The 26,258-nt window shown below is 43.9% G+C and overlaps 1 protein-coding gene across 7 annotated transcripts in view; it reads right to left on the reverse strand.

Annotated features, from left to right (window-relative positions):
• LOC119162101 (sushi, von Willebrand factor type A, EGF and pentraxin domain-containing protein 1) overlaps window positions 1–26,258 on the reverse strand; it is a 398,489-nt gene that overhangs the window by 279,600 nt on the left and 92,631 nt on the right. For all 7 annotated transcript variants that reach the window (XM_075879537.1, XM_075879536.1, XM_075879535.1 and 4 more), the window contains exons 3-4: window positions 3,266–3,378; window positions 1,087–1,260 (exon numbers count right to left, since the gene is read on the reverse strand). In XM_075879537.1, the coding sequence (XP_075735652.1) occupies window positions 1,087–1,260; window positions 3,266–3,378 (287 nt within the window). The remainder of the gene's footprint in view (window positions 1–1,086; window positions 1,261–3,265; window positions 3,379–26,258) is intronic.

Here is a 26,258-nt window from a genome sequence, read left to right on the forward strand (position 1 = left end):
GCGGTCAAAGCTTGACGCGTTTTGACCACTTTCACATGCTGCACCGAGTTTTTCAATTGTAAGTTGGACGATGAAAAAACATAGTAGGAAAACATAGGAACATAGTGGCACGCTAATTAGCTTGTAGCTCTATTTTGGACTGGTAATATTGCATAATGAATTCAAAAAGGTTGATGATCAACCAAGATGTGGTCGTTCAAGCTTGGATCCCTGAAAGCTGGAATAGAAATTTTCGCTTACTCAAAGAAAAATACCACATGATTTCAGACGCTAATGCAATAAAGCCACTAACCCCACCATGGCTGCCGAAAAGGGCATGCCTGCGGATATACGCTGACGCTGCTCAAACGTATGGCCCCGGAGTGTACCACTGGGTTTATCCAGACAATTCATTAAAAATATTCGCGAATGAGAGGTTACATCTGTGCAGAAATCTTAACTGGTGTTTGCTGCCAATGTGATCCCTTCTTTATGTGTGCTGCGTTCTTCGAGTGGGACATGAAGAAATGGACAAAGGGAAGGAGTTGCTTTACATTATGGTAATTTCTTGCGGATGCGGCTCGGAGTTTTCCCAAGATTAAAAAGCTCTGCTTTTAAAATCAATGCAAAGCATATAACTATTACCCCTGCGCGTCTGAATGAATCGGAGCAATACTGTTCCGTGTATTAGCAATACCTATGTATTATAGGAATACTGCGGGGCATTGCAAATAGCATGGTCAATTTGATTAAATACATTCGAGTATAACGTGACTGAAATGAGACGATCCCGCCACATTGTGAATATTCTGCCACTACGAGGACTGTAGCGACGTCAGAGTTTCAAAGTACGAGATGTTTTTGTGATAAAGTGACGTCGTGCGGGTACAGTGGTGGAGCAGCGAAGCATGTGCCGTTTTGTATCAGCCACCCTGAGCGCAGGCAAGGGCGCCGCTTCATTAGTTAAAGCACGTCGACAATTCAAATAAACACTTCTATCTTACTGGCTTATCTGCTGTACTGACCGCAGTTTTCACCCGCGAATGCACGTTACCATTCTGGCGTGGTGTTGTCAGTCAAGTTCTCGCGCGTGGTAGGCATACTCACTTTGACACTCAGGCTTCACACCACTCCAGGTGCCGTCAGTTTGACAGTACAGTTGGGCATTTCCGATCATCCTGTAGCCTTTGTTGCACTCGTACCGCACTTCCTTCGAGAACACGAAGACCGCGTCCAGAAGGCGACCCCAGCGGATGTCTCCTGGGTGACCGCATGACACCACTGCAAGAACACAAACGCAGGCGTTACTTCGCCGGCCAAGGATATCGTTCAAGCAAGCTCGCCTACCCTTTGTGCGTGTACCTCAACAAGCCCAATTGATGTCTGCAATTAGCCCCAAACATGTAGCATAATGTTCGAAGGAACATTGCACAAACAATACTCTATATTTAATTAAAAATGACACGGATTCATTTTTCTTTGTACCTCACGCTTCGTCACAATGATGGGTGGCGCCGTGGCACAATGGGAAACCTGCACGTTTGACCACAAGCGTATATATTGCAGTGTCCGAAAGTCACCGCCTTTTAGAAAATTTTAGCAGCAATTATACTTGGGTCAGTTTCAGAAAACGTTATGGTATTTTATGCAACCATCTTTAAAATTAAGTATGTGGTCTAAGTTTAAGCACTGATGTCTTCCACAGATTTTCCCATTTATAGTTGGTGGTATGCAAAGTAACGCTGCTGATCGACAAGGGCCATATTGTTTCTACTTGAATGACGAATAAAACACTTCCATTCTCTTCGTCTTTATGTAATTATTCTTTATGTCTGTATGCGCGAACGAATAGTAGTGATCTCACACAGTTTGCGTGCCGCTGGAAACAGTGTATTTGTCGCATCACTTCAACAGCACGCACGATGACGGTGTTGATGTACTGCAGGCAACAGTGGCAACAGAGCATATCGCCATACACCTTGAAACAACAAACATGTATATGTGGGATTTCATGTACACGTGTAAAAAAAACCATGAGCAGACAGATATTGTCGCAATAACACGCTCCCAAGAAGTCTAACTCTGCGACAAGTAACGTGAGCGAGGGTTTCACGACACATGCATCGTCTGCTTTGTTGATGAGATTTGCTTCTTCAATTTCACTAGCTACTTTATCTATGAATCTAGATTGCACTGTCGTATCAGCGAACAAGCGCGCAGCCGCATTCTGTGCAGTGAAAAGAAAGGTTAGAACATGGCTGTCACTTCAGTGAAGCTCTGTGATCCCCTCGCCCGTTTTATCCAATCGCCATCCTTTTTGTCCCTCTTCACCTTTACTTCATTCCTACTGATTCTCGTTTCCATCTCGCACCTCCCTTGTTATGCTAGGTGCTTGGCACATACCCGTTTTCCATGACATGGTTCCGCCGACCTTTCTGAAACGACAGCTGGCAGAATCTGAAACCTAAAGAGCTCCGCCGTAAAAACTATAATTGAGAATCAGAGTTTCCATTTCAGTGATTCCGGAGGTCACTATCGATTAAGAAATAACCTATATATGAGATACGGAAAAGCCTATAGACCTGAGCGGAGATGTTAGAGAACAATTTTTTGAAGTCCACCCACCTTTCTCTACATCATCTTCACTGGACCAAATTTCGTAATTGCAGCTTGCTAGTTAGCATAAGTTTGAGAACACGGTTCTCAGAAGTACTTAGCAGAAGACTACAACGAATTTATTTGCTTATCAACGCTCAAGCATGTAGGACTTTGTCTAAGCTGGATCCTTTGTTTTTTCCTGATTACATGAATGAGAAAGATGAAAACAATATTTGTAATTAAGTGATTGCTATAACGAAGTAAATTAAATTCTCCCTTCGACTTCGCTACTGCCAGGTTTTTTTGGAGTGTCACTCCACTATTTGCAGAAACCAGGCAAAGTAATGGGCCCGCACAGGATATACAATGCGAGCGACATCTCACGACTGACAACTTAAATAATTTGCTACTTTCGTTGACAAGAAAACCAATCACGTGTGTTTCTTCCATCTGGTGGCATGCCACAGCGAATCCGGTGGCCCACTTCATTTTCTATGCCATAAAGCGTTGCTACGTAATCGCCTTCATTGGCGAAATTTATATTTGTGACAATATCTTTTCACCCACGCACGCCCGTATCGACGGGGGTTTCTCGACCTTAACATCCTCAGTCCTTGGTCACGGCACAGCTCACAGCATACGAGGCGGGAAAATGGCAAAAGAAGAACACATTCTACATTTTACTCACGTCTGCAGTCATACTTCTCGATCTCCCAGTACAGTGACCCGTTGCTATTCATCCGGCAAGTAGCATTCCAAGTTTTGATATCTCTAGGAAGATATCCTATGCCACAGCGGTACCTGGAAAACGTTTACCATTCTATTCCAAGGCGTTTCGAAACATCTCTTCGTAAGCAAGTACATAACAGTGCACAGGACATTCAAAGCACGTGCTAAATGGGAAGCTTGAGCGCTTTTACTCAAATGGCACAGTAATGCACGTTACGGTCAGGCCAATATAGCCCACTGAAACAGATGACTGACCGAGGGTAACCCCATATCTGAACTAAAGCTGAATTCTGTAAGGGATATACATCTATATTCACGTAGGCACGCTTGCCTCACGGCATAGTTAGTTAAGGCTACTTCCTACAACCTGTAACACTCATGTGCAGTTCGCTCAAGTAAATTAATTGTACTTTAGTTTGAAATGTCTGATTTTTCAGAGTGAAAGCATGCTTATTGCCAAAAGAGGTGATGCAAACTATATTGGAGTGGCCTGATATCAACACAGAGGGGGAGATTCGAGCCTTCATTTGCAGGGCCCCTGACATGGCACCAACCATATGGGAGTATCCGCGTATTTTCAGAGCTATGCCACGTGGCCGTGGCACAATTACACTTCCAATCTCGCAAAACTATGCTGCCCATTACGCACAATATTTGAGCTTTAAGGTGACCGTAGGTTCCACACAATATACAAACTGTCGCTCTGAGTATCAGCACGCGGTGTTAAATACGATCGATGCGGGTGCGCAAATGAAAAGTGGAAAATGTGTTCCACCTGTGTTCCCATTATATCTTCCGGGCACTAACTAGGTGCATTGAATTGTTTCACCTTGTCCTCCGCAGTGGTTTAGCGCTTACGGTGCTCGGCTGCTGATCCGAAGGGCACGGCACTCGCATTTAGATGTAGCCGAAATGGTTGAGGCCCATGTACTGTGTGATTTGAGTGCACGTTAAAAAAACGAATCATTAAAAATTTTTGGACTCTTTCACTACGGCGTTCCTTATAACAATATCATGGTCTCAGAACGTAAAACGAAATATATTCATTTCATTTTTCCACTTTTTTCTTGGGAGCAAGAAGACCATGCAATAATGGCGTAGCCGGGGGGGAGGTGGCACACCTGGCACTTGCATGATGCCCCCCTCTTTCCTCGAAAAATTTTTTTCGTCGTGGTATACAGAGCTCATAGTGACACGACCACACTTGCCTGCATGGTCCTCCTTTCAGATCAAAGACCTGCCTTTGCCGAAACAAATTTCTGCCTACGTCCCTGCTTGGAAGTCATTTAAAAACTGCACTGGCCAACAACGTCTACATCAAGAGCAAAACAAGAAGGATAACGTGGAGCTTTTGACTGCTGTCTTCAGTCTCCACACGCTAGATCTCAAAGTACGTTCTTGTCCACTAACTTGTGCAATTTGTGCACGGGGTTATCTTGTGCACAGAGTTATCCTGTACAACGTAATATTTTAAGAAATGATTGGCTATGTGCTCCATTCAGGACGGTTTTATGCTCATGCATTGATTATGAGCTAGCCCGCCTAGGTGAAACAGGGGCTACTGTGCTCGGCGTTTGACCTAAGGTCACGGGTTCGATCCTTGTCGCCTTAGTCGCATTTCGATGGAGGCAAAATGGTAGAGGCCCGTGTACCAAGAATTGTCGGTGCACGTTAAGGAACACCAGATTGTTGAAATTTCCGGAACGCCTCTCTACGGCGTGTCACATAATTATATCCTTGTTTGAGGATGTAAATCCCCACATATTAATATTAATGATTAGGAGCTACAGCACTGGCACGTATATGTGTTTACGAACGACCAAAGTCACCTCAGAAGAATCCGCTTCTGCTATAGAAAATATTCCTCACGTTGTCATCTTCCTGTTGAGCCGATGCCTTGGATATCGAACGTTTGTATCATTCGTCTACGTAGTTTAATACGGCTGTTGATATCAGCGTCTCCGTAAAAATATTGTGTGCCGCACTCTATCACATCGCGAGAGGTCTGAAAGCCATTAGGGATTTCCCTGTTTCAGGGACTGCCACCCTATTTGGCGCCGTAAGGAGATATAATGATCCCTTTCGTCTCTTCACTGTATGTCACACATTAAAGAGCCAAAGCCTCAGTTCTCGACTCACTAGGTTATGCCACACGAAGCATGCGCTTTCATCTTGCCCAGAAGTGACTTCGGTTTCATAGAAAAATCTGAGCTGCTTGTAAAAACAGCTTAAGCGACAGAGAAAAATACGAAATTCTGACTGGACGCAGCGCTTTACGTCGTCACCATTCGTTATTGAGTGCTTTCTTTACAACTACATGGACTGCCAACAGGTGCTACCTACATGGTTATAAAAAATATTCCTGGGGTAAGCACCTCCAGCATAACCTCTAGCATCCAAAGTGGAGCTTTCTGATTCTTGCAGAACTGTCGTTACATAAAACGTTACATGAATTCCAATTGGTGTTGAAACGGTGCAGCTACGAGAAGCCCATTTAAAAAATCTGTTCAGGGAGCCCCAAAATACACCAAAAACAACCTTCTACATTATATAAATATTCATGACATTCTTGAAAATACAGAAAGCATAAGCTTTATCACATATACAAATTATTCCACACAACCATGGGGTGGACCTACATCTACGACAGTAAATGCAAAAAGTCTTAATATTTGTGATAGTACAGCTTTGCCAACCGCTGAATAATCGTCCAATAGGGGTGCCGCCATAGGGCCACCCCTAATGAATGCCGTCATAGCGTTGGGTGCCGCCATTGGGTGCCGTCACAGCTAGGGGCAATGCTAGCTATGTGGCAACGCTCTATAGAACTACATTTAACGCGCTCCCTTGGACGAAATGAGAAAGAAAGCGCTGAGAGTTCGAAAAGAATCCTGTAACAGCGCTCGCATTCATCGGATTCGAAAAAAAATTGTGGTAGTCCATTCGTGTGGCAATCAACTCCAATAATGAGGTCATTCAATGATTATTTGGAAAAGTGTTGCAGGGCCAGTTGAAGGTTTGCTCATAAGCGCTTCTCACCGTTCCAATGTCGCCTTCAATGATGTATTCAAAGTGGCCCTACGAGCTTTTCTAATGTAGAAAGCTTTTAGAACGAAAGCTCTATTATACACTACGTCCTCAAGGTCATTCGTCGCCTCGAAAGGTCTAGAGCCACATGATTCCAAGTGTGACAGGCCACGTGATCACGTCATGTAATTCGCTGCAGACAGACAGGCATCGCAATGACTTTTGCTCGGTGCGTCACGGCTGTGGTACCACGTGATCAACTGAACGTTTGACGGCTGCTTCTCAAGTGCTTGGTCGTTAATTGCGGAGTTTAGCCACCCACAGAACGCAGTGACCACTGTGCATGCATTTCAGCGTGCTCAAGCGACCGGCTAAATTCTACCAGCAGACGTAGGCCTTTTCAATAGAGGGAAGTATAACCTCCTTTCTTGACTGTTGTATATGAATACAAAAGCTGACGTCAGACACTCGGCCGTGAACATTCCGAAGGAGACGCATTTTAAGGGCCTCTGACAGCGAAGCTTTGTTTGTGGCTTTTTTACAGTAATTTGCATTTTTGCGTCTGGCAATGCCGACATTGCCCCGCCACGGCGGTCTAGTGGCTATACCCCTGTCACACGGGCACCCGCGAACACCGTTTAACTCCCTCGTCATTATGACAAGGGAGATGCGGCCCTTGTCACGCGGCCACCCTTACGCAAACGAACGTAAACGGCGCATTTCACAAAGGACGTTCGACGATCTTTTGCAGCGGAACGAGGTACTCCCGTTCCCAGTGTCGGCAGGTCAGAAAAAAAAATTCGAGTACTAATTCTGCTCCCGAAAAGTTGCAAGTAATGTGCAAAAAGGTCAATGCAGAGAGTAGCGGGAAACAGGTTTGTAAGATTAAGCACCGGGAGAAATTTGTGAATTGTTGTTGTGGTGTTGTCTATAGCACTCCTTTGACTTGCGGTTGCGAATACATAGGCCAATCTGGAAGGTGTGTGAATGAAAGACTAAAGGAGCACAAGTACAATGTAGAAAGAGCTGTATGTGGTCATTTGGCCCTTCACTGTCAGAGGTGCGGTTGCGTCCCTATGTTCCAAAACACCCGTATACTCTTTAAGGCCCGTGACAGAACCACACGTGAAATTATTGAAGCTTTTGAAATAGACAAAATGAAAGAAAAATGTGTGAGTGTGGCTTCCATAGCATTATCATCTAAAGAAAAGAAGTATCTGGAATTTTCGCTTTGACGAGCTAGTGTAGATTGTCGCTATCAGTGATGACACGTGCATGGGCTGTGCTGTATTTTTGACGTGACATTATCCATGTTTTATCCGTCTCCTGTTGTATAAACAGCGTGTGTGATCGCAAATAAAACATTAGTTGCAAGTTAGCGCTGTGTGTGTGTGAATCTCTCCTTTGTGTGTGTCCTTGTCGTGGTGCGCTATACCAGTGAAAATGATGAATCCCAACCAACTAGCCCGGCAACGTGCCTTAGTCGAGTACTAAACTGCCGCAGTGAGAACAGTATTGCATTTTCGCAATATCAAACGTTCTTTTGCTACAGTACTCATTCATTAGGTGTGTTTCTTTACATATATATAGGCCCACCAGAATGCAGTTACTCTCCACACCAATGCCCTCCACACTGTGGCTCGTTCGTCGGGCGCTGCCATTTAAAAATGTTTCGTCCATGCGTGTGGTTGTTGTCGTCACCGTGCTTGCGTTTGCCCATGGGAGGAACGACTGACAGCGTTGCATCATTGTCACCTGCTTCGACGGCTACAGGGGTGATGCGACCCGATCTAATACAAGGGTAACTTACGGGCTAGAAAAACAACTAGTCGTCGAGCTCAGCGCAATTGTACACAAACATAGTGTTAGGCACAAGGTGGCCAGCGTCGCTGCCAGCATCGCTACATTTAGCGAATGCATTTTCATTTAAAATAACCTTTATTGCTATCTTTGCTTCAGACCTACGTAATTTTGTGTTTTTTGAACCGCATAACGAGGATTGCCCCTAAACAAGCAACTAGAGATGGAATTAGGATAGTTCTGCGAAAATCAACAGTGCTGGCAGAGCACCCTCACGACAACTATTACAACCTTTTTATTGCTGTGTGACACTGCCACAACTCCATCTCCGTCGAGCGGCCTAGGGGAGATCTACGTTGACGGAGTTTGGAGAGAGTTTGATGGCGGCCGTGGGACAGGGGTATAAGGTACTCGGCTGCTGATCCGCAGGTCACGGAATTGAATCCCGGCTACGGCGGCTGTATTACCGATGGAGGCGGAAATGCCGTAGGCCCGTGTTCTCAGATTCGGGTGCACGGTAAAGAACCCCAGTTGGTCGAAATTTCCGGAGCCCTCCACTACGGCGTGTCTTATAATCCTATGGTGATTTGGGACGTTAAACCCCACATACCGAATCAATGCCGACATTGAATCTTAAATGTTCTTACACATCATATAATTAATGCTAGCTTCATTACTACAGAACGATTTGCCGTGAGTCCGAAACACCCGCCTAAATACTATAAGAAACTAGCGCCTCCTCACAGCAGGGCAACGCTGAGACTACGTTCCCTCAAGCTTCGTTGATGCTGATCGCACTCTTTTCAAATAGGAGGACCCGCGGACGGTGAAGAATGAAACGATGAGGGTGCTATGACGTGTCTCCCCAAGAAAAAAAAAAAGAAAAGCACTCCTGGCGTCCACAATCAAGACCACCTCGGGAGCAGCTAACAGAGTAAAACCCCTGTCACACGGGCACCCGCGAACACCGTTTAGCTCCTTCGTCGTTACGATAAGGGAGATGTGGTGCGTGTCACACGGCTACCATTATGCAAATGAAGGTAAACGGAGCATTTCGCAAAGGAAGTTTGACGAGGTTCTTTTGCAGCGGAACGAAGTACTCCCGGTCCCAGTATCGGCAGGTCAGAAAAAAAATTCTAGTACTGAATTGCTGCAGCGACAAAAATAAATACATTTTGGCAATATTAAACGTTATTTTGCGGCAGTACTCAGTCATAACGTGTGTTTCTTTGGCGCGGTGTGGAGGGCATCGTCCATGCGTGCGATTCTTGTCATCGCAGTGTTTGCGTGGACCCGGGAGAGGAATGACTGACAGTGCTGCATCATTGTTACCTGCTTCGACGACTGCAGGAATGGGTAATGGGACTAGACCTAACTCAAGGGTGACTTGAGATGCGCTCAGGAGAGAAGGAAACTCTAGAACTTTGGTACACGGGGTACAAAACCAACTAGTCGGGGAGCACAGCGCAATTGTAAAGAAACATAGCGTTAGGCACAAGGGGGCCAGCGTCGCTGCAAGCATTGCTACAAATAGCGAATGTGTTTTCATTTGAAATAATTTTTCATGTTTTGTTGCCTTTTGGTTTTCGTAAAAACTGCATTATATTTGGTTTTCGTAAAAACCGCATAAAGAAGATTCACAAAAAAGCACCTAGAGATGAAATTGGGATACTTCTGTGAAACTCAAACAGTGCCGGCTGAACCCCCTCGCGACAACTACTGCAACCTTGTCGTTGCCGTGTGCACTGATACAACTCCATCTCTCTCGAACTACCTAGCGGAGCTTTACGCTGACGGAGTTTAGCATAGTTCAGTGGTGACCATGTGATATGGGTATAAGAGGGGTGACGAACAATAGTCAACGCAGGGTTGCAGTCGGCGTATTGTGCGCACCCCGCAAGTGTTCTTTGACTCCGACTATCCTTACATAACCTATGTACCGTCACGACGGGGCTCCTGTCTACGTCAAACCACAGAAAATGCATATCGATTGCAGCTGAATATTCAGATGGGCACGCACTTTTCCTTTAAAACCAAATTAAAATATCTAATATGCAACGCTCGTAACTAATAATCGGTCAGAAGTGCCTTCACACGCAGAACATTGAAGTAACACAAGCATCGTGAGTTTCCCGAATCGGTGTCAGGGGTCTTTCAGCTATACAGTCCCAAGAGAATAATGGTGGCGCCCAGAAAGCCTTCGATGACAAGGTGCATAGCTACGCGGCAGGCTGAGAGATCTAACAGAATGTTCTTGCTGGAACACCGTTTACAGAAAACTAGAAGCTAAAGAAGCTAAAATTAACGCTACTGCAGCCACCGACGTCGTCCAGTGACATGCCACGGCAGTAAAATTTCTATGGAAGTGAAATGCTAATGGCATTTGTCCTTAGATTTAGGCACACGTAAAAGAACACCAAATGGTCGAAATTCCCGGAGTCTCATCTGCGCCGTTTTTTTCAAACAAAATGTGGCTTTTTGTCGTAAAACTTCTAGAGTTACTATTATTCAACAACATGAAGGACATGGAGAACATTAACTGGAAAAGGCCCTTCACCAGGTCACGTAACGAATTTTAGTTAGACACTGGAAGTTGTTGCGTACGCAATGACGAGCATTCTACAACAAGAATTTTTCACATTGGTTTATTACGAGTGAAGAAAACTAATATCTTGAAGTGGTACGAAACCATGTCGCGATGGAGCGAGCTTGCGACTCTTTCTCCTCGCCCCGTGCAGCCTTCGCCAGTCGAATCCATTCCTTGCTCTCTCCTGCATCGGAGCCAAAAGATCACATGACGAAAACTCATCAACACGTCATGCGCACATGCGACGCAGTGTCACATGCACGTGACGTGCCAGAAAGAGCTCGGGCCCCCGAGCCCGCGAGCGGCGTTGTGTCGGTGTTCTGTGCACTTTGTCTCTTGACAAGTATGCCGATTGCGCTGTCGCCGACCACTTGGTTTACAGCCTATTACTGGGCAATCTAGTACTGGGCAATCTAGTACTGGGCATTGGTACGGCACGAGACTAGAGCTATCATGAGCCAGTGCCGCATAAACGTTTAGTTACACGCGGGAGGACGAATGAATCAAATGTCTACTGGAATGCAGTAGAAAATTAGTTAACTTGCCAGGGCTGATGCCTGAACGAAGCGTATAGTATACAATGACTACTGAAATGCGGTAGAAAATTAGTTTCGTTGCCAGGGCTGGTGTCCTAACGAAGCGTAAAGAAGCTAATGGCTACTGGAATGTGGTAGAACATTAGTTCAGTTGCCAAGGCTCGTGTCTGCACGAAGCGTATAGAAGCTAATGGCTACTGGAATGTCGCAGAAAATTAGTTTCGTTGCCAAGGCTGGTGTCTGCACGAAGCGTATAGAATCTAATGACTACTAGAATGTGGTAAAAAATTAGTTTCGTTGCCAGGAATGGTGTCTGCACGAAACGTGTAGGCCACGAGAACAAAAACGCACGCGAAAGGGACGCAAGTTAGTGCTACATGTCTCGGTGAATATGAGTAGATATTTAAAAAAAGCCAGCTCACACACTCCTTTTATCCGTTTTGTTATTTATGTCAAGTCTCATCAATGTATTCAAGCAACAAACCATGCGATCTACAAATCTATCATGGGTAATTCTCACAGTGTCACGTGTTACTGTGAGTGATGTCAGTGCACCGATGCCTACGTACAGGCGCGACGTCACAGCAGAGACTAGTTTGTAGTGCCATTCATTGCCGCATGTGACCCCCTCCATCTAGCCGCACGCGCAAGACGAAGGGCAAGCGCGCCGTTCAATCTGAAATTTGACCTCTTTCCACGACGTTCAACGTTTCAAAATTTGCCAGGCGTGATCATGACCATTCAGTGTACACGTTACGCTAGTCAACTCAACATCTCAATATTGTCTGGTCGAGGGAGGGGGAAGGGGTTGGCTTTTAAGGAAACACTCATTGTGTACAATCTGCAAAATCAAGCCAAACATACATTTCACTCCTAAGAAGTATAGGTTTAGAAGAGTTAAACCTTGGGTATTATCGTTTAATTACAGACCCTGTGACTCATGGAAATTGCGTTAGAATAGTTCGTTAAAAATTAATGCCAATCTTGAAGCGGCAGATATAATTTGTGGAGATCTCAATAAAAGATAAAAATTTCTCATGAGTAGCAGTATGTCACTTGGATTCTTTCAACGGCACTCGGAATCAAAAATGGAGGCTGAAAGTTGCCCGTGTAGAGGCCGATGTTAAATACAGGCAGTTAGAGGCAGAAATTCTAGAATTAGGCATTCATGGACATTACAGAAACCGCTGTAAAACCTTCATTATCATCAAATCCATGCTAACATACTGTAGAAGCCACATATTGAGGCAAGAAACAAAATAGAATTGCCTAGAATCCCCTCACTACTTATGCTATATATAATATACGGTGACAGTACCTTTGGTCCCCATTGATTAATTGGTTTTTCTATTCCGCTTTATCGTTTGGTTACGAGTAGTAAAACCAAAAAAATGTCCCTTTCATTACATAGGTTTATGTGAGCATTGGCAGCGTAAGTAAATGCGGTATTGATAGCCTAATGTACTCCTAATTAGTCTTATGTCAACGTCCTGCCTTTCTTGTATTTCTTAACTCTCTCATCCTCGTATCACGCACTGGTACTTTATTTAAAGCTTGATTTTTAAGTTCCCTTAATCTTAGCTGTCGCAGCTACGCAAATGAAGAGTAACTACCATGCTAAACAGTAATTCACTATTAATTTGCGTTGTTTATCGAGTGTAGGTATCTGTGCTTTATAATTTTGTTTTTCACGCATTTATGAAAACACATAGAATCCGAGCATTACTGTACAGTTAGCAGGACAGACTGCTGCACTTTTCAGTATTTCACTAAAAAATGCTGATTTGGTGGAAACCGAAACAAGTCACAGTTTCACTTGCAAGGACGAAGCAATGCATGCGTTAGCAAAAACTTGGAATCTCACGCTGAAAACGCAAGCAGATTGGAACGTGCAGCGCGATGCCCACGCACAAATGACGCATGAAAACAACACAAACAGGACGAGAGCTAACTAGCAACGTTTACAGTTCGACAATTTACGTGCTGCCTAAACAAAAACGTTGCCCAAAACGTAATCACAGGTACAGAAATGAGTGTGAACTAACTGTCCCAGTTTTTAATTCACAGTATTCGAAAAGCATGCTCTTTTCGCAAAAGGGGCCTGTCCAGCGAGCGAAGTGATCTTTGTGCGCCCGGAAACTAAACGCAATGTTCTGATCAAAGCTCAAGGCGTAGGTTTTTTCCCCAACACATAATAAATGCGCAGATAAGGCCACCTCCCTCCGTGGAGCCAAGCGAGCATGGTACATGAGCACGCATCGCGGTGAGCTGGGCCATAGAGAAAGAAAAAGTTAAGAGCGGACAGTCAGCGAAATCTGGCTTCACGAAGTACGTCACGACTGGGTAACAAACGAGTGCTCTCACCAAACGCCAGAAATTGCAAGTGCGAAAAACAAAAAAAAGTTTTCATTTATTAAAATGTTTTTTACAAAATAATATTAGTACACCTGTATTTTGTACGTTCTTTATACATAAAACAATTTATTTAACGCAGCTTACGTGGTTATTTGTGTAAAGTCGCACTGCCATAAGCAGTATCTACGATTCGCGCCGATTCGACTACCCGCCATACAGCATGCGACAAGCATACAGCATCCATGACAGCGGAAAGGTTTCGTCGACGTCGGCTGCTTCGGTTTTTCCTTTCCGCGACAGCAGGTGAGGCACGTTTTCAAGCGAAGCTTGTTTAATGACAAGTTGTTGGGCTAGGTGGGTCATTGCTTCAGGAAAAGGTTAAAACTGCACGTATAAGACACAATGTAAGAAACATAAACACGCCCGCATACGTTGCACCTCGTGTGGGGTGTGTTTCTATGTTTCTCAAGTGGTGTCTTATTCACGGAGTTTTAACCTTTTTCTGAAGCTTGTGACGACAGTTGGGTAAGCTAAAAAGTTTGCGGCTGTACGTGGTGGTAAGAAGTGAACATTGTGCTACACAATAAAACATTTTACACTCAAAAGGGTGTAAAAGGGTGCTTTTACGGGAAAGCACCCTTTGCAACATCATTTAACACCCATAAATGGTCGATTAAAAAAGCACCCATTTGTTTGGGTGCTTGCCTCGATAGCACACTAAAATAGGCTCTAAGGGTGCTTTTGTGCCTGAGAAGGGTGTGGGTGACGATTCATCAGATGTAATATGCAGCAAAAGAAGAACACATAATTATAAAATTTGGGATTTTACGTCTCAAAAACCTCGATATGATTATGAGGGTCGTCTTAGTGGAAAGCTCCACAGATTTTGACTCTTTGGTGTTGTTTAATGAGCGCTGATATTGCACAGTGCACAGGCTTCTAGCCTTTTCGCCTCAGTCTTAATGTGACTGCCACGGCCGGAATCGAACCCGGGACCTTCGGATTGGCGGCCGAGCAACGTACCTACTGCACGAATATGTGGACCTTGCGTTAAATGACGGCCTAATTGACTTGGAATGTGTGAAGGTGCTCTCCGAATACAGCAGAATGCCAGCAGAAGCAAATCGCATTTCATCTATAATAACAATTAACTGCAATCCATGTTACGAAAGCTTTCCTTAGCGTTGGTTATAAGCTACATGTTTGCTATGGATTATATACACACATAATGTTCGCCCGAGTATGGGTGTGTGTGCGCGAGCCTACGCATGTGTTCGTGTGGAAGCGCGATTGTGTGTACACCCGTGCATGTGCGCGTGCGCGTGTATGTGCGAGTCCGTGCTTGTGTTAAGCGTGCCTGTGCACATGTGTACGCCCATGCATGCGTGCGTTTACAGTCGCGTGTGTGTGTGGCCGCATGTGTGTATACGTGTATGTGTGTGCGCCTGTGAATAAGTATGCGTGTGTATCAGCCCGTGCGCTCTCAAATTTCATGTGTGTGTGTGCGCGGGGGGGGGGGGCACTGCTTTTTAGTGTTTAAGGTCCCACACCTGTTCAGACTGGGAGTCTATATGGGAGGTGGCTTAAGGAATGGCGGTGGTCAACGCACTGTACACGGACTATTCAGTACATGGAAAACAGCTGCACATTCTCGTACCTCATCATTGCTTACGAACTTGCTGTGGTAGCTGATTAGGTATGCTGAGGCGCTTCTACGCTCGAAAACGTGGGTTATGACCGATTCACACGGAAAGCTGTGACTGCACTTATGCACAACCATCGTTTATATAAACAACATTTAACAAGAACATGCCCTGCCTTTGCTACAGGTGCTTGGCTAGCTCATTGGGCAACCATATGGAATTATGTGCTGATCATGTGGTCAGCGAAAAGTTTGTTATAACAACCTCGGCACGTTTCGTAGTGCGTGACAAGCCTTCTAAACATCCTCGACTGTGGATTAATTTGTTCCAGCTTCGACTACGCATTCAGTGTTTGCGGCACCATATGCGGAATTGCCAGACACGGACAATGCAAAAAAAATTGCCCGCAGCTTCCCTCGGGGGAACACTGAGGAGGATGCGGACCATATAATTGGTTAACGGGGTGTTAAAGTGCGACTTACTTGGGTCGATGGCTAAATTGGTTAACGCGGTTGTGAAATGGGGTGTTAAATTGCGACTTACTTGGGGCGATGGCTAAATTGGTTAACGTGGTTGTAGGAGGGGGTGTTAAATGAGTGAACACGTACACACGTATGCGAAAGGGCGGTGCTGGTCGAAGGGACGTCGATCATTGTGTTTGTGGATTCGTTGGAATTCATTTCACCGCGACCTTGGACGTCGACGCGCCGTACAAACCAACCGACGAGCGGCAACTGAGCGAGCGAGCGCCGACCTTGAGTATATATACAGCACGACGGCGCATGCACTGTCAGCTGTTGAATGTTCTCGAAGCGCGACGCCACATGCGCGTCCACTGCAGAATCAGGAGAATTGTAGATGTCGAACGCGGTGTGTAGAGGAGGAAGGGTGCACAGATGGTGGAGGAGTGAAGCGCGCGCGGTGTGTAGAGGAGGAAGGGATGCACAGATGGTGGAAGAGTGGGCGACGGCGCGACGGCGCATGCGCGCGCGTCACCTGTCGAATGTTTGAGAAGCGGTGCGGACGGCGCGGACGGCGCGGATGGCGCACTACAAGGCGCGAGTATAAGATGCTCCGCATCTAAAAGAAATTCCTCTGAAAAAAAGGTGTAGCGATGCTCTCCCGCTAATGCCACCGAGGACAAAATAATTATTGTTTCTGGCCATTCCAGGGTGCACTTTGTTTTCCGCCAGTTTTGCTTCACTATTTTTCGCCCACTGCAGTCGCATTCCGTGAAAATACTTAAAGAACCCGAGGCTGGGAAATGACCTGCGCCGCTGTGCGGCTGGGTGGAATAAGTGTTGCCATTTACAAGGAGTCATTCTTGAAGCGCAATTGGATTGTCTTCCGTGTCAAACCGCCGCCCGCCGTATGCGTCATAGCGTTTGCCTTTCGGCGCCCTCTTGGCGGGTTTCCCTCTCCCCCCCGCCCTGCTCACCCGGGCCAGCGTTGCCCCCCCCCTCAACGGTGGTGTAGATAAGCGAATAGTTGCGTCACCGATTACCTGCGTCGACAGCTGCGGCGCCGCCGCCAGTGCCTCTTCCTTCTCTCTCTCAATGTTGCTCTCTCTGTCTCATCTGTATTTCAAATGCGTTGCGTTGGTCTGGGGTCTAGGTCGCTGTGTGAGTTCTAGCGAACAGGCGCATCTTCAATGGTGGTCATGCATGACACCGTGTTCGAAGTGACGCTCGGATTAAGGAATATTTATGGAGCGGCGTACACAGACAACGTGGGCCTGTTAATGGTGAGTGTACTGTTTTCGTAGGTAGCAATCATGCAGCGTTAGCTGGGTGCCTGCAGCAGCTCTGCCGAAGTAGGCTGCCAGCCATTTACAACAGCATGCGTTCGCGGGCCTGTTGCAGATGCCCCATTAAACGTGTCACTTAACGAGTTCACACTGCTATGCGCGATGTTGTGTAAGTGCCTGCATCCCTCATACATTGAGTGATGTGATCACTTAACAAGGGCACGATTAGTTGCTGATCGCACATTGTCTCTACACTGCTCAAAGTGATTGATATTGTTTCAAGATGCGCTTTAGTCTACATCGTAATAACATTTCTACGAATACTCAAATGTGCAACGTGCTTCTGTATGTGTAAGCGTAAAAAAAGAAAGAAAAAGAAAAATTTATGTACAGAGACGCACTGTACAAAATGGCTCTTTTTTTGCTTAAAGACGGTATAGTTGGAGGTCCTGATATGCCGCGATGCTCCCAGCACGTGCACCTCGGTCTTTTCAGCTGTTTAGGACAAGTGTCACCAGCAACAGGGAAAGATCTAGCAGACTTCCAAAGACGCGTTGTTGTGGCCATCGCCGTGCGTTGTTTTCCTTCGTTTGTGTTTGCTGTTTCGTGCTTTGCTTTCATCTACGATAACGTTCGGCGTTATAATCGAGAGAGTATACGTGACTGTAGGAGCTATGTGCGGTAGCTCTAGCATAAGCCATGGCTGATGCAACGTAGACGGCGTCCACGCGCGTTGGTGTCGTTCGAGCACTCGTACTTGCTTGATTGTGTTCAACTGAGTTTTAGGTACGGGTTACGTTTGTAAATCCCTTGGTCAATAATCGCTAATAGCGTGCCCCTGATTGCCATCAGAGGATGGGCTTGGTTGTCGAAATATGCCAGACGCTTTTTCTGAAAGCAAGCTTTGAAGAACTTTTTTAAAAAAGAAATACTTTCATGCGTGCTAGGCAGTGCCTATTGCAGGCCCGCAACTTTTTAACGACTGGACGAGCTGGACAATGAATAAAGATGATTGAGTTATAGATGACGAATTTCTGTGCTAGATTAGGTGCACAAAATACGTGTTCGCAGCCCTACGTCTAGAAAGCAGGCGAATAGGAAGCACAGCGTCAAATTTGGATTAGATGCCATAGACGGAGCTTTTTGTGAGGGTAGAAAGAACAAGGAAATTGTTCATTTTTGAGGCAATAATAGAATCGCACTGATTGCTGAATTGTCACAATTCCTCAAATTGTTAGAGGCGTGATTAAAGTCAGTAAATCTTTCACTTTTTTTGCAGACCTCTTCGCTAGTTCCACGCCCAAGATCATTTGTTCTCATGTGAAAGAGAAAGCAGAGATGCCTTCACTGTTTGTGCATGAAGAGGTAAGTTTTTTGTGCGTTTTGATTAATGCTACAAGTTCTGAATGTTGTACTTTAAGAATTGTTTTTTCCACTGGCTCATTACCCTATAAGAAACTTGATTCTTAGGTGAGTTCAGGATTTCGTAAGTGCCATTTTTGAGTGGTAGTCTTACACTTCACCTCAATTCGGGAATGAGTTGTATGCTGGAAAACTATCTTATCTTTATCATACGAAACTATTGGATTGTATGGGTTGTATGCTTCGAGTTTAGTGTAATTTCAATTACACGCCATTTCAAAGGATATACACTACACATTCTTCATATATGGTGCTGCCGGAACAGCACGAAAATCATTTTATGAGAACACATATTTGCTCTTATTACAGGACGAGAGGGTGCCGCTGACGCCCTGCGTAGTCTACCTCGACAACAGCCTAGAGCAAGCCTAGTTCCTGAACCTCCACGTGGATGACCGAAAAATCTTCCGTGTCAGTAATGACGAAGAAGGAGTATCAGCACTGATGAGTTGATTTTTTTAATTTTCAGCATTGTCTACAGCCGCACGGCCTTTAACAACCACCGTGATAGAGCGGCTTTTTCTCGGCGTGAGTTTGGAGTTTATCAAGGAAGTTGTTCAGGCAGTACGGCGCTGAAAATTTTAGTGTCACAATGCCTGAACAACTCTTTCTGGTGTGGTCATGGTAGATGAATAAATATTGTTATTTGTGTAAGTTAATTTGCTTAAATATAGCTGGAACATTCCATGCCAAACATTCCAGCCACTTTGGCGACCATCTGAAATGTATTTGAAAAAAAATGTGCTGAATTACTGCTATGAAAACAGTGAACTGCTAGAATATTTCAACGAGAAAAAAAGTTTTGTTCATGTGGCTTGCTTCGAAACTTCCTGACATAATGCCGTCTGGGTGGTGTTTGTGGATAATTTCATTTTAAAACTACCGCATATTTTTCTAAAGCAAATTCGGTCTACATGTTAAGTAAATGTGCTTGTGGAAGGTATTTGAAGCTCAATAATATTAGTGCAATTTTTTTGCCGCATTCGTTTCCAGGAATAAAAAATGTGTTATGTTTGCATTTTTTTGCAACATTGCACTTTGTATGTATATCTGTGCAGTGAATACTTACTCTACAGAAAGTATGTTTTGAGGAAAAAATATCTTTAGACCTCTCAAGCTGCTGAAATATACGAGAAAATATCAGGAATGTCACAAAATCGTGATTTTTGTCCATATTGAGATGCCATTTGCTTCATGTTGTGATACAATGAATACTCATCATTACACCTAAATTGTAATAAAATAAAATTCTTTTTATAATAAAAATCTTACCACAAGGACAGCAAAGAATGCTGTCAACTGAATTTTATTGAAGGTGCTACGAGCGTTTTTATACTGAGCACAAGAAGAGGGCTAATCTGCACCAAGACGTGTGTGACTATGACAAAATATTTTAACCGAGAAAAGAATACTCTCTTTCGGAAAAGATGAGTGAAGGTGTACTGATGCATTGATTCTTGGCCTTCCTGATAAAAAGTTCTAAAGTCTCTTATTTTTTCTGCTTGCTTTTTTTTTAAAAACCATGTTTTATGAAACCTAGGACTGCACTTACATTCTTTACGGTGTCCGGCCATGAGACTACTATAGCCCTTCGTAACATTTAAAGCATGCTGTCTTGCTCGATCATTGAAGCATTGCCCAGTTTGTCCTATGTTTATTTTTTCACATGTTAGCGGTATCTTATACACATTAGATTGGCATTCAGTAAACCTATTCTAGTGACGAATGGTGCAAGATTGACTATTCCTGTTGCTGTAAGTACATGCACTTTTCAAAGCTTGCAAGGGTTGAAAAACAACAATATTATATCTGCTGGCTCTTTTCCTAAAATTGTGAGGCACCTTATGTACGTAGTACCTTGTAACATGCAAAGGTCATTGGTCATTCTGTTTTTCTTTTGGTCCTGTTTCCTTTCTCTTTACTTTCTGCAGGAGGGTTTCGCAAACGAGTGTGATGATGCTGTTGGGGTATTGGCTGGTGCTATCAGCCCAGGAGTGCTAAGAATGTTCTTTCTTTTAATAGTGGCCATTCATAACTAGTAAAAAGAGGAATTGACACCACATGTATTCAGGCCACCCTTCAGAAGTCATGTTAGCACAAGGGTGAGGTCAGGCTTAAAAACCAGATTAAAAGACTAAACGATGCTGGATATCCCAACAGAATCATCACACCCGTTTGTGAAACCCTCCTGCAGAAAGTAAAGTTAAAGAAGACAGGACCAACAAAAAAACAGAATGACCGAAACCTTTGCATGTTATACCACATAACGTGTCTCACAATAAAAAAAATAGCGAGCAGATGTGATATTAACGTGTTGTTTTCCACTCCTTGCAAACTTTCAAAAGTGTGTGTACTAAACAGCAACAGAAATAGTCAATTTTGCACCATTCGTCACGAGAAAAAGTTTACTTAATGCCAATTTAATGTTTGTGGAAGTATTTTTTATCAGGAAGATCAATGATTAGTGCAACACTGCACGTTCCCTTATCCTTTCCGAGTGGGAGCATTCTTTTCTCAGTTAAGATTATTTTGTAGTGGTCACACGTGTCAGCGCGCATGAGCACTGTTCTTGTACTCCGTATAAAGGCGCTCGTAGCACATTCATTAAATTCAGTTGATAATCGGTGCTCTTTCCTGTCCTTTCTGTCTCAGCCTGGAGTTGTCGCGCTGTGACTAGCACAAAACCACGATGAACCGACTCGCCCAAATTAAGCTCTTGTTACTTAACACGTAGACCGAGTTTCATACAGAAAGAAGGAGCGGTGCTTTTAAAATAAAATTTTTCACATACAACACCTAGACGGCATTCAAGGAAGTTATGAAGGCAGCCACGTGACCAAATATTTTTCCTCTCCTAAATAATCCAGAAGTTAACTATTTTCAATGCAGCACGAGTTTTTCGAATACACTTGAGATGGTCGCCAAAATGGCTGGGACATTTGGCATAAAATGACCCAGCTGTGTCATTAGCCATAATTACGCATTACCTCTTTTGTTTTTGTGTGTCGTGACTCAGTTTTGTGCTCGTTTTTAGCTTATTCTGTTTCTGATCATTGTATTGGTTTTTTAAGTATTTGGTAAAGTTATATGTGCGAAAACCTATATATGTTTGCATGTGCATCATTTCTCTTAACCAATTGTTATACAGCCAGGAATACAAACCAGTGTAATTGTATGTTTCAAAGAATTGTCAATAAAGTGAAACTGAAAAAATATAATAAACATTTGAGGTGTTGCGTGTGTAGTGTAGGTATACGTGAACATGTTATACATCTGGTGACAAAGTTGTGTGGCAGAAGAAAAGTTTATATGATTTATTTGCATATTAAATAAATGCAATTTGCAAGGGCAGCAAGGTTCTATTAGTTCAGTCAAAAAGTGATCCTGTTTCAGTGACCTGTGATCAGTGAATCAGTGATCCTGTTTTCATTACCTTTACTTTCTGCGGGAGGGTTGTGCAAGCGGGTGTGATGATGCTGTTGGGATATCCAGCATCTTTTAGTCTTTTAATCTGCTTTTTAAGGCTGACCTCACGCTTGTGCTAACATGCCTTGTGAAGAGTGGACTGAATACATGGTGTCAATTCCTCTTTTTACTAATTTTCAATGCGCACTATTAAAAGGCAGAACATTCTTAGCACTCCTGGGCTGATAGCACCAGCCAATACCCCAACAGTATTAGCACACCCGTTTGCAAAACCCTCCTACCGAAAGTAAGGTTTAAGGAAACAAGACCAAAAGGAAAACAGAATGACCAAAGACCTTTGCATATTGCACGGTACGTACATAAGGTGTCGCACAATTTTAGGAAAAGAGCCGGCAGATATGGTATTGTTGTTTTCCACACCTTGCAAACTTTTAAAAGTGTGTGTACTTAGAGCAATAAGAATAGTCAATTTGGTACCGTTCGTCACAAGAATAGGTTTACTGAATGCCAATCTAATGTTGTGTATCAGATACCATTAACATATAGAAAAGTAAACATAGGACAAACTGGGCAATGCTTCAATGATCGAGCAAGACAGCATGGTTTAAATGTTAAAAGGGCAATGGTTGACTCATGGCGGGACACTGTAAAGAATGTAAGTGCAGTCCTATGTTTCATAAAACATTCTTTTTGAAAAAAAGCAAGAAAAAAAACGAAAGAGATTTTAGGACTTTTTATCAGGAAGGCCAAGGATCAATTCATCAGTACACCTACACTTATCCTTTCCCAATGAGAGTATTTTTTTCTCAGTTAAGATTATTTTGTCATGGTCACACGTCTCCTTGCACATGAGCCCTGTTCTTGTGTTCGGTACAAAACCGGTCGTAGCATCTTCAATAAAATTTTGCTGCCAGTCAGCGCTCTTTCCTGTCCTTTTTGTGATAAGATTTTCAATATCAAAAGAACTTTATTTTCTTTCAATCCACGTAAAAAGATGACTTTTTATTGTATCACCGCAAGCTACAAATTGCACCTCAATAAGGACAAAAATAACAATTTGTGAAATTCGTGATATTTTCTCGTATATTTTAGCAGCTTGAGAGGTGTAAATATATTTTTTCTCAATATGTTTTTTTTCTATGGAGTAAGTATTCACTGCTCAGATATTCGCACAAAGTGCAGTATTGCAAAAAAAAAATGCAAACATAAGACATTCTGGCTTGATTCTTGGAAGCGAATGTGGCAAAAAATTGCACTAATATTACTGTGCTTCAAATACTTTACACAAGCATATTTTTTAACATGTAGACCGAATTTGATTTAGAAAAAAAGAGCGGTACTTTTAAAATGAAAGTTTTCACTGACGGCTTTATGCGAAGAATTCAGAAGGCAGCCCCAAGAACAAAACTTTTTTTTCTCGCTGAAATATCTTAGCAGTTCACTGTTTTCAATACAGTAAGTCAGCACATTTTATTGTTCAAATACATTTCAGATGGTCGGCAAAATGACTGGGACGTTTAGCATGGAAATACCCAGCTGTAATACTGCAATATAACTTACACAAATAACGATATTTATTCATCTACCATGACCTCACTAGAGAAAGTTGTTCAGGTATTGTGAGGTTAGAAGTTTCGGCGTCGTACTGCCTGAACAACTTCGTTGATAAACTCCAAACTCACGTCGAGAAAAAGCCGCTTTATCACGGTGGTCGTTAAAGGCCTTACGGTCGTAGACAATGTTGAAAATAAAAAAAATAACTCATCAGTGCTGTCACTCCTTCTTCGTCATTACAGAGACGGAAGATTTTTCGGTCATCTACGAGGAGGTTCAGGGACTAGCCTTGATCTATGCTGTGGCCGAGGTAGACTTCGCAGGGTGTCAGCGGCATCCTCTCGTCCTTTGATAAGAGCAAATATGATTACTCATAAAATGATACTCGTGCTGTTCTGGCAGCACCATATATAAAGAATGTGTAGTGTGTATCCTTTGAAATAGCGTGTAAATGAAATTACACTGAACTTGAAGCATACAAGCCATACATTCCAATAGTTTCGTATGATAAAGATAAGATAGTTTTCCAGCATACAGCAAATTCCCAAATTGAGGTGAAGTGTAAGACTACAGCTCAAAAATGGCACTTACGAAAGCCTGAACTCACCTAAGAATCAAATTCCTTATAGGGTAATCAGCCAGTGTGAAAAACAATTCTTAAAGTACAACATTCAGAACATGCAGTATTAATCAAAACGCGCAAGAAACTTACCTCTTCATGTACAAAGAGTAAAGGCATGTCTGCTTTCTCTTTTACATACGAAGAAATGATCTTGGGCGTGGCACCAGCAAAGAGGTCTGCAAAAAATGAAAAGATTTACTGACTTCAATCACGCCTCTAACAATTCGAGGAATTTAGACAATTCAGCAATCAGTACAATTCCGACTGCCTCCATAAGGGCATTAAAATTGAATAATTTTCTCGTTCTTTCTACACTCACAAGAAGCTCCGTTCAAGGCATCTAATCCAAATTTGACGCTGTACTTCCTGTTTGCCTGCTTTCTAGACGTAGGGCAACGAACGTGTATTTTGTGCACCTAATCTAGCACAAGAATTCGTCATTCATAATTCAATTATCCTAATTTATTGTCATTTAATAAAAGATGTGATAGCTCGTCCAGTTTTTAAAAAGTTACGGGGCTGCAATAGGCACTGCCTAGCACGTAAGAAAGCCAAAGCTTGCTTTAAGAAAAAGCGCCTGGCATATGTTGACAACCAAGCCCATTCTCTGATGGCAATCAGGGGCACGCTGTTAGCGGTTATTGACCATGGGATTTACAAACGCGACCCATGCCTAAATAATCAGTTAAACACAAATATGCAAGTACGAGTGCTCGAACGACAACAACGAGCGCGGACGCCGTCTACGTTACATCAGCCATGGCTTATGCTATAGCTACCACACATAGCTCGCACAGTCACGTATACTCTCTCGATTCTGTTATGACGCCGAACGTTCTCACAGATGTAAGCAAAGCACGAAAGCAGCAAACAGAAACGGAGGAAAACAATGCATGGCGATGGCCGCAACAACGCGCCTTTGGAAATCTACTAGATCGTTACCTGCACCTGACGACACGTGTCCTCAATATTTTAAAATACGGCCGAGCACGTGCTGGGAGCATCGCCGTATATCAGCATCTCAAACTATACCGCCTTCAAGCAAAAAAAAAGCCATTTCGTACAGTGCGCCTCTGTACATATTCTTTTTTCATTTTCTTTCTTTTTTACGCTTACACCTGCAGAAGCACATTGCACACTTCTGTATTGCTAGAAATGTTTTTACGATCTAGCATAAAGAGCATCTTGAAATATTATCAAGCACTTTTAGCAGTGCAGAGAGAGTGAGCGATCAGCAACTAATCGCGCCCTATATAAGTGATCACATTACTCATTGTATGAGTGATGCAGGCACTTACACAACAACGCGCAAAGCGCTGTGAACTTGTTAAGTAACACGTTTAATCGGGCATCTGCAACAGGCCCGCAAACGCACGCTGTTGTATATGGCTGCCAGCCTACTTCGGCAGAGCTGCTGCAGCCGCCCAGCTAGCGCTGTGTGATTACTACCTACGAAAACAGTACACTCACCGTTGACAGGCCCACGTTGTCCGTGTCTTGACACTCCATGAATATTCCTTAATCCGAGCGTCACTTGAAACACGGAGTCTTGCGTGACCACCATTGAAGATGCGCCTGTTCGCTGGAACTCACACGGCGACCAAGACCCCACACCAACTTAACCCATTTTAAAGACGGATAAGACAGAGAGAGGAGAAGGCACTGGCGGTGGCGCCGCAGCTGTCGACGCAACGCTTGCCCTGTGTACACGGCCGTTGCCGGGGCAACCCTTGCCGGGGTGAGCGGGAAACCCGCCAAGAGGGCGCCGAAAGGCAAACGCTATGGCGCATGTGGCGGGCGGCGGCTTCGACACGCAAAGCAATTGAATTTCGCTTCAAGAATGACTCCTTGTGAATGGTAACTATCCTTCCATCCAGCCGCACAGCGACGCAGGTTATTCAACAGCCTCGCGATCTTTGAGTATTTTTACGGAATGCAACTGCAGTGGGCGAAAAATGGTGAAGCGAAACTTGCGGAAAACAAAGTGCACCTTGGAACGGCCAGAAACAATAATTATTTTCTCCTCGGTGGTATTGGGCGCGGCGATTGCCGAAGCGAGCGGACACGTGTTCACGTCAGTTCTGATTTCAACGCATGAGTTTGCAGTGAAAATCACCAAATACCCACAAGTATTTGGTACCACAAGATCTAGCTCGTCACCAGGACTCATCTGACACCGCACACCGCAATCAAGGTGGGAAGTCAAGTTTTCTCTACTGCATGGCCATTTAAA

The sequence above is a fragment of the Rhipicephalus microplus genome, chromosome X (genome assembly GCF_043290135.1).
Source record: "Rhipicephalus microplus isolate Deutch F79 chromosome X, USDA_Rmic, whole genome shotgun sequence".
Lineage (NCBI taxonomy): Eukaryota > Metazoa > Arthropoda > Arachnida > Ixodida > Ixodidae > Rhipicephalus > Rhipicephalus microplus.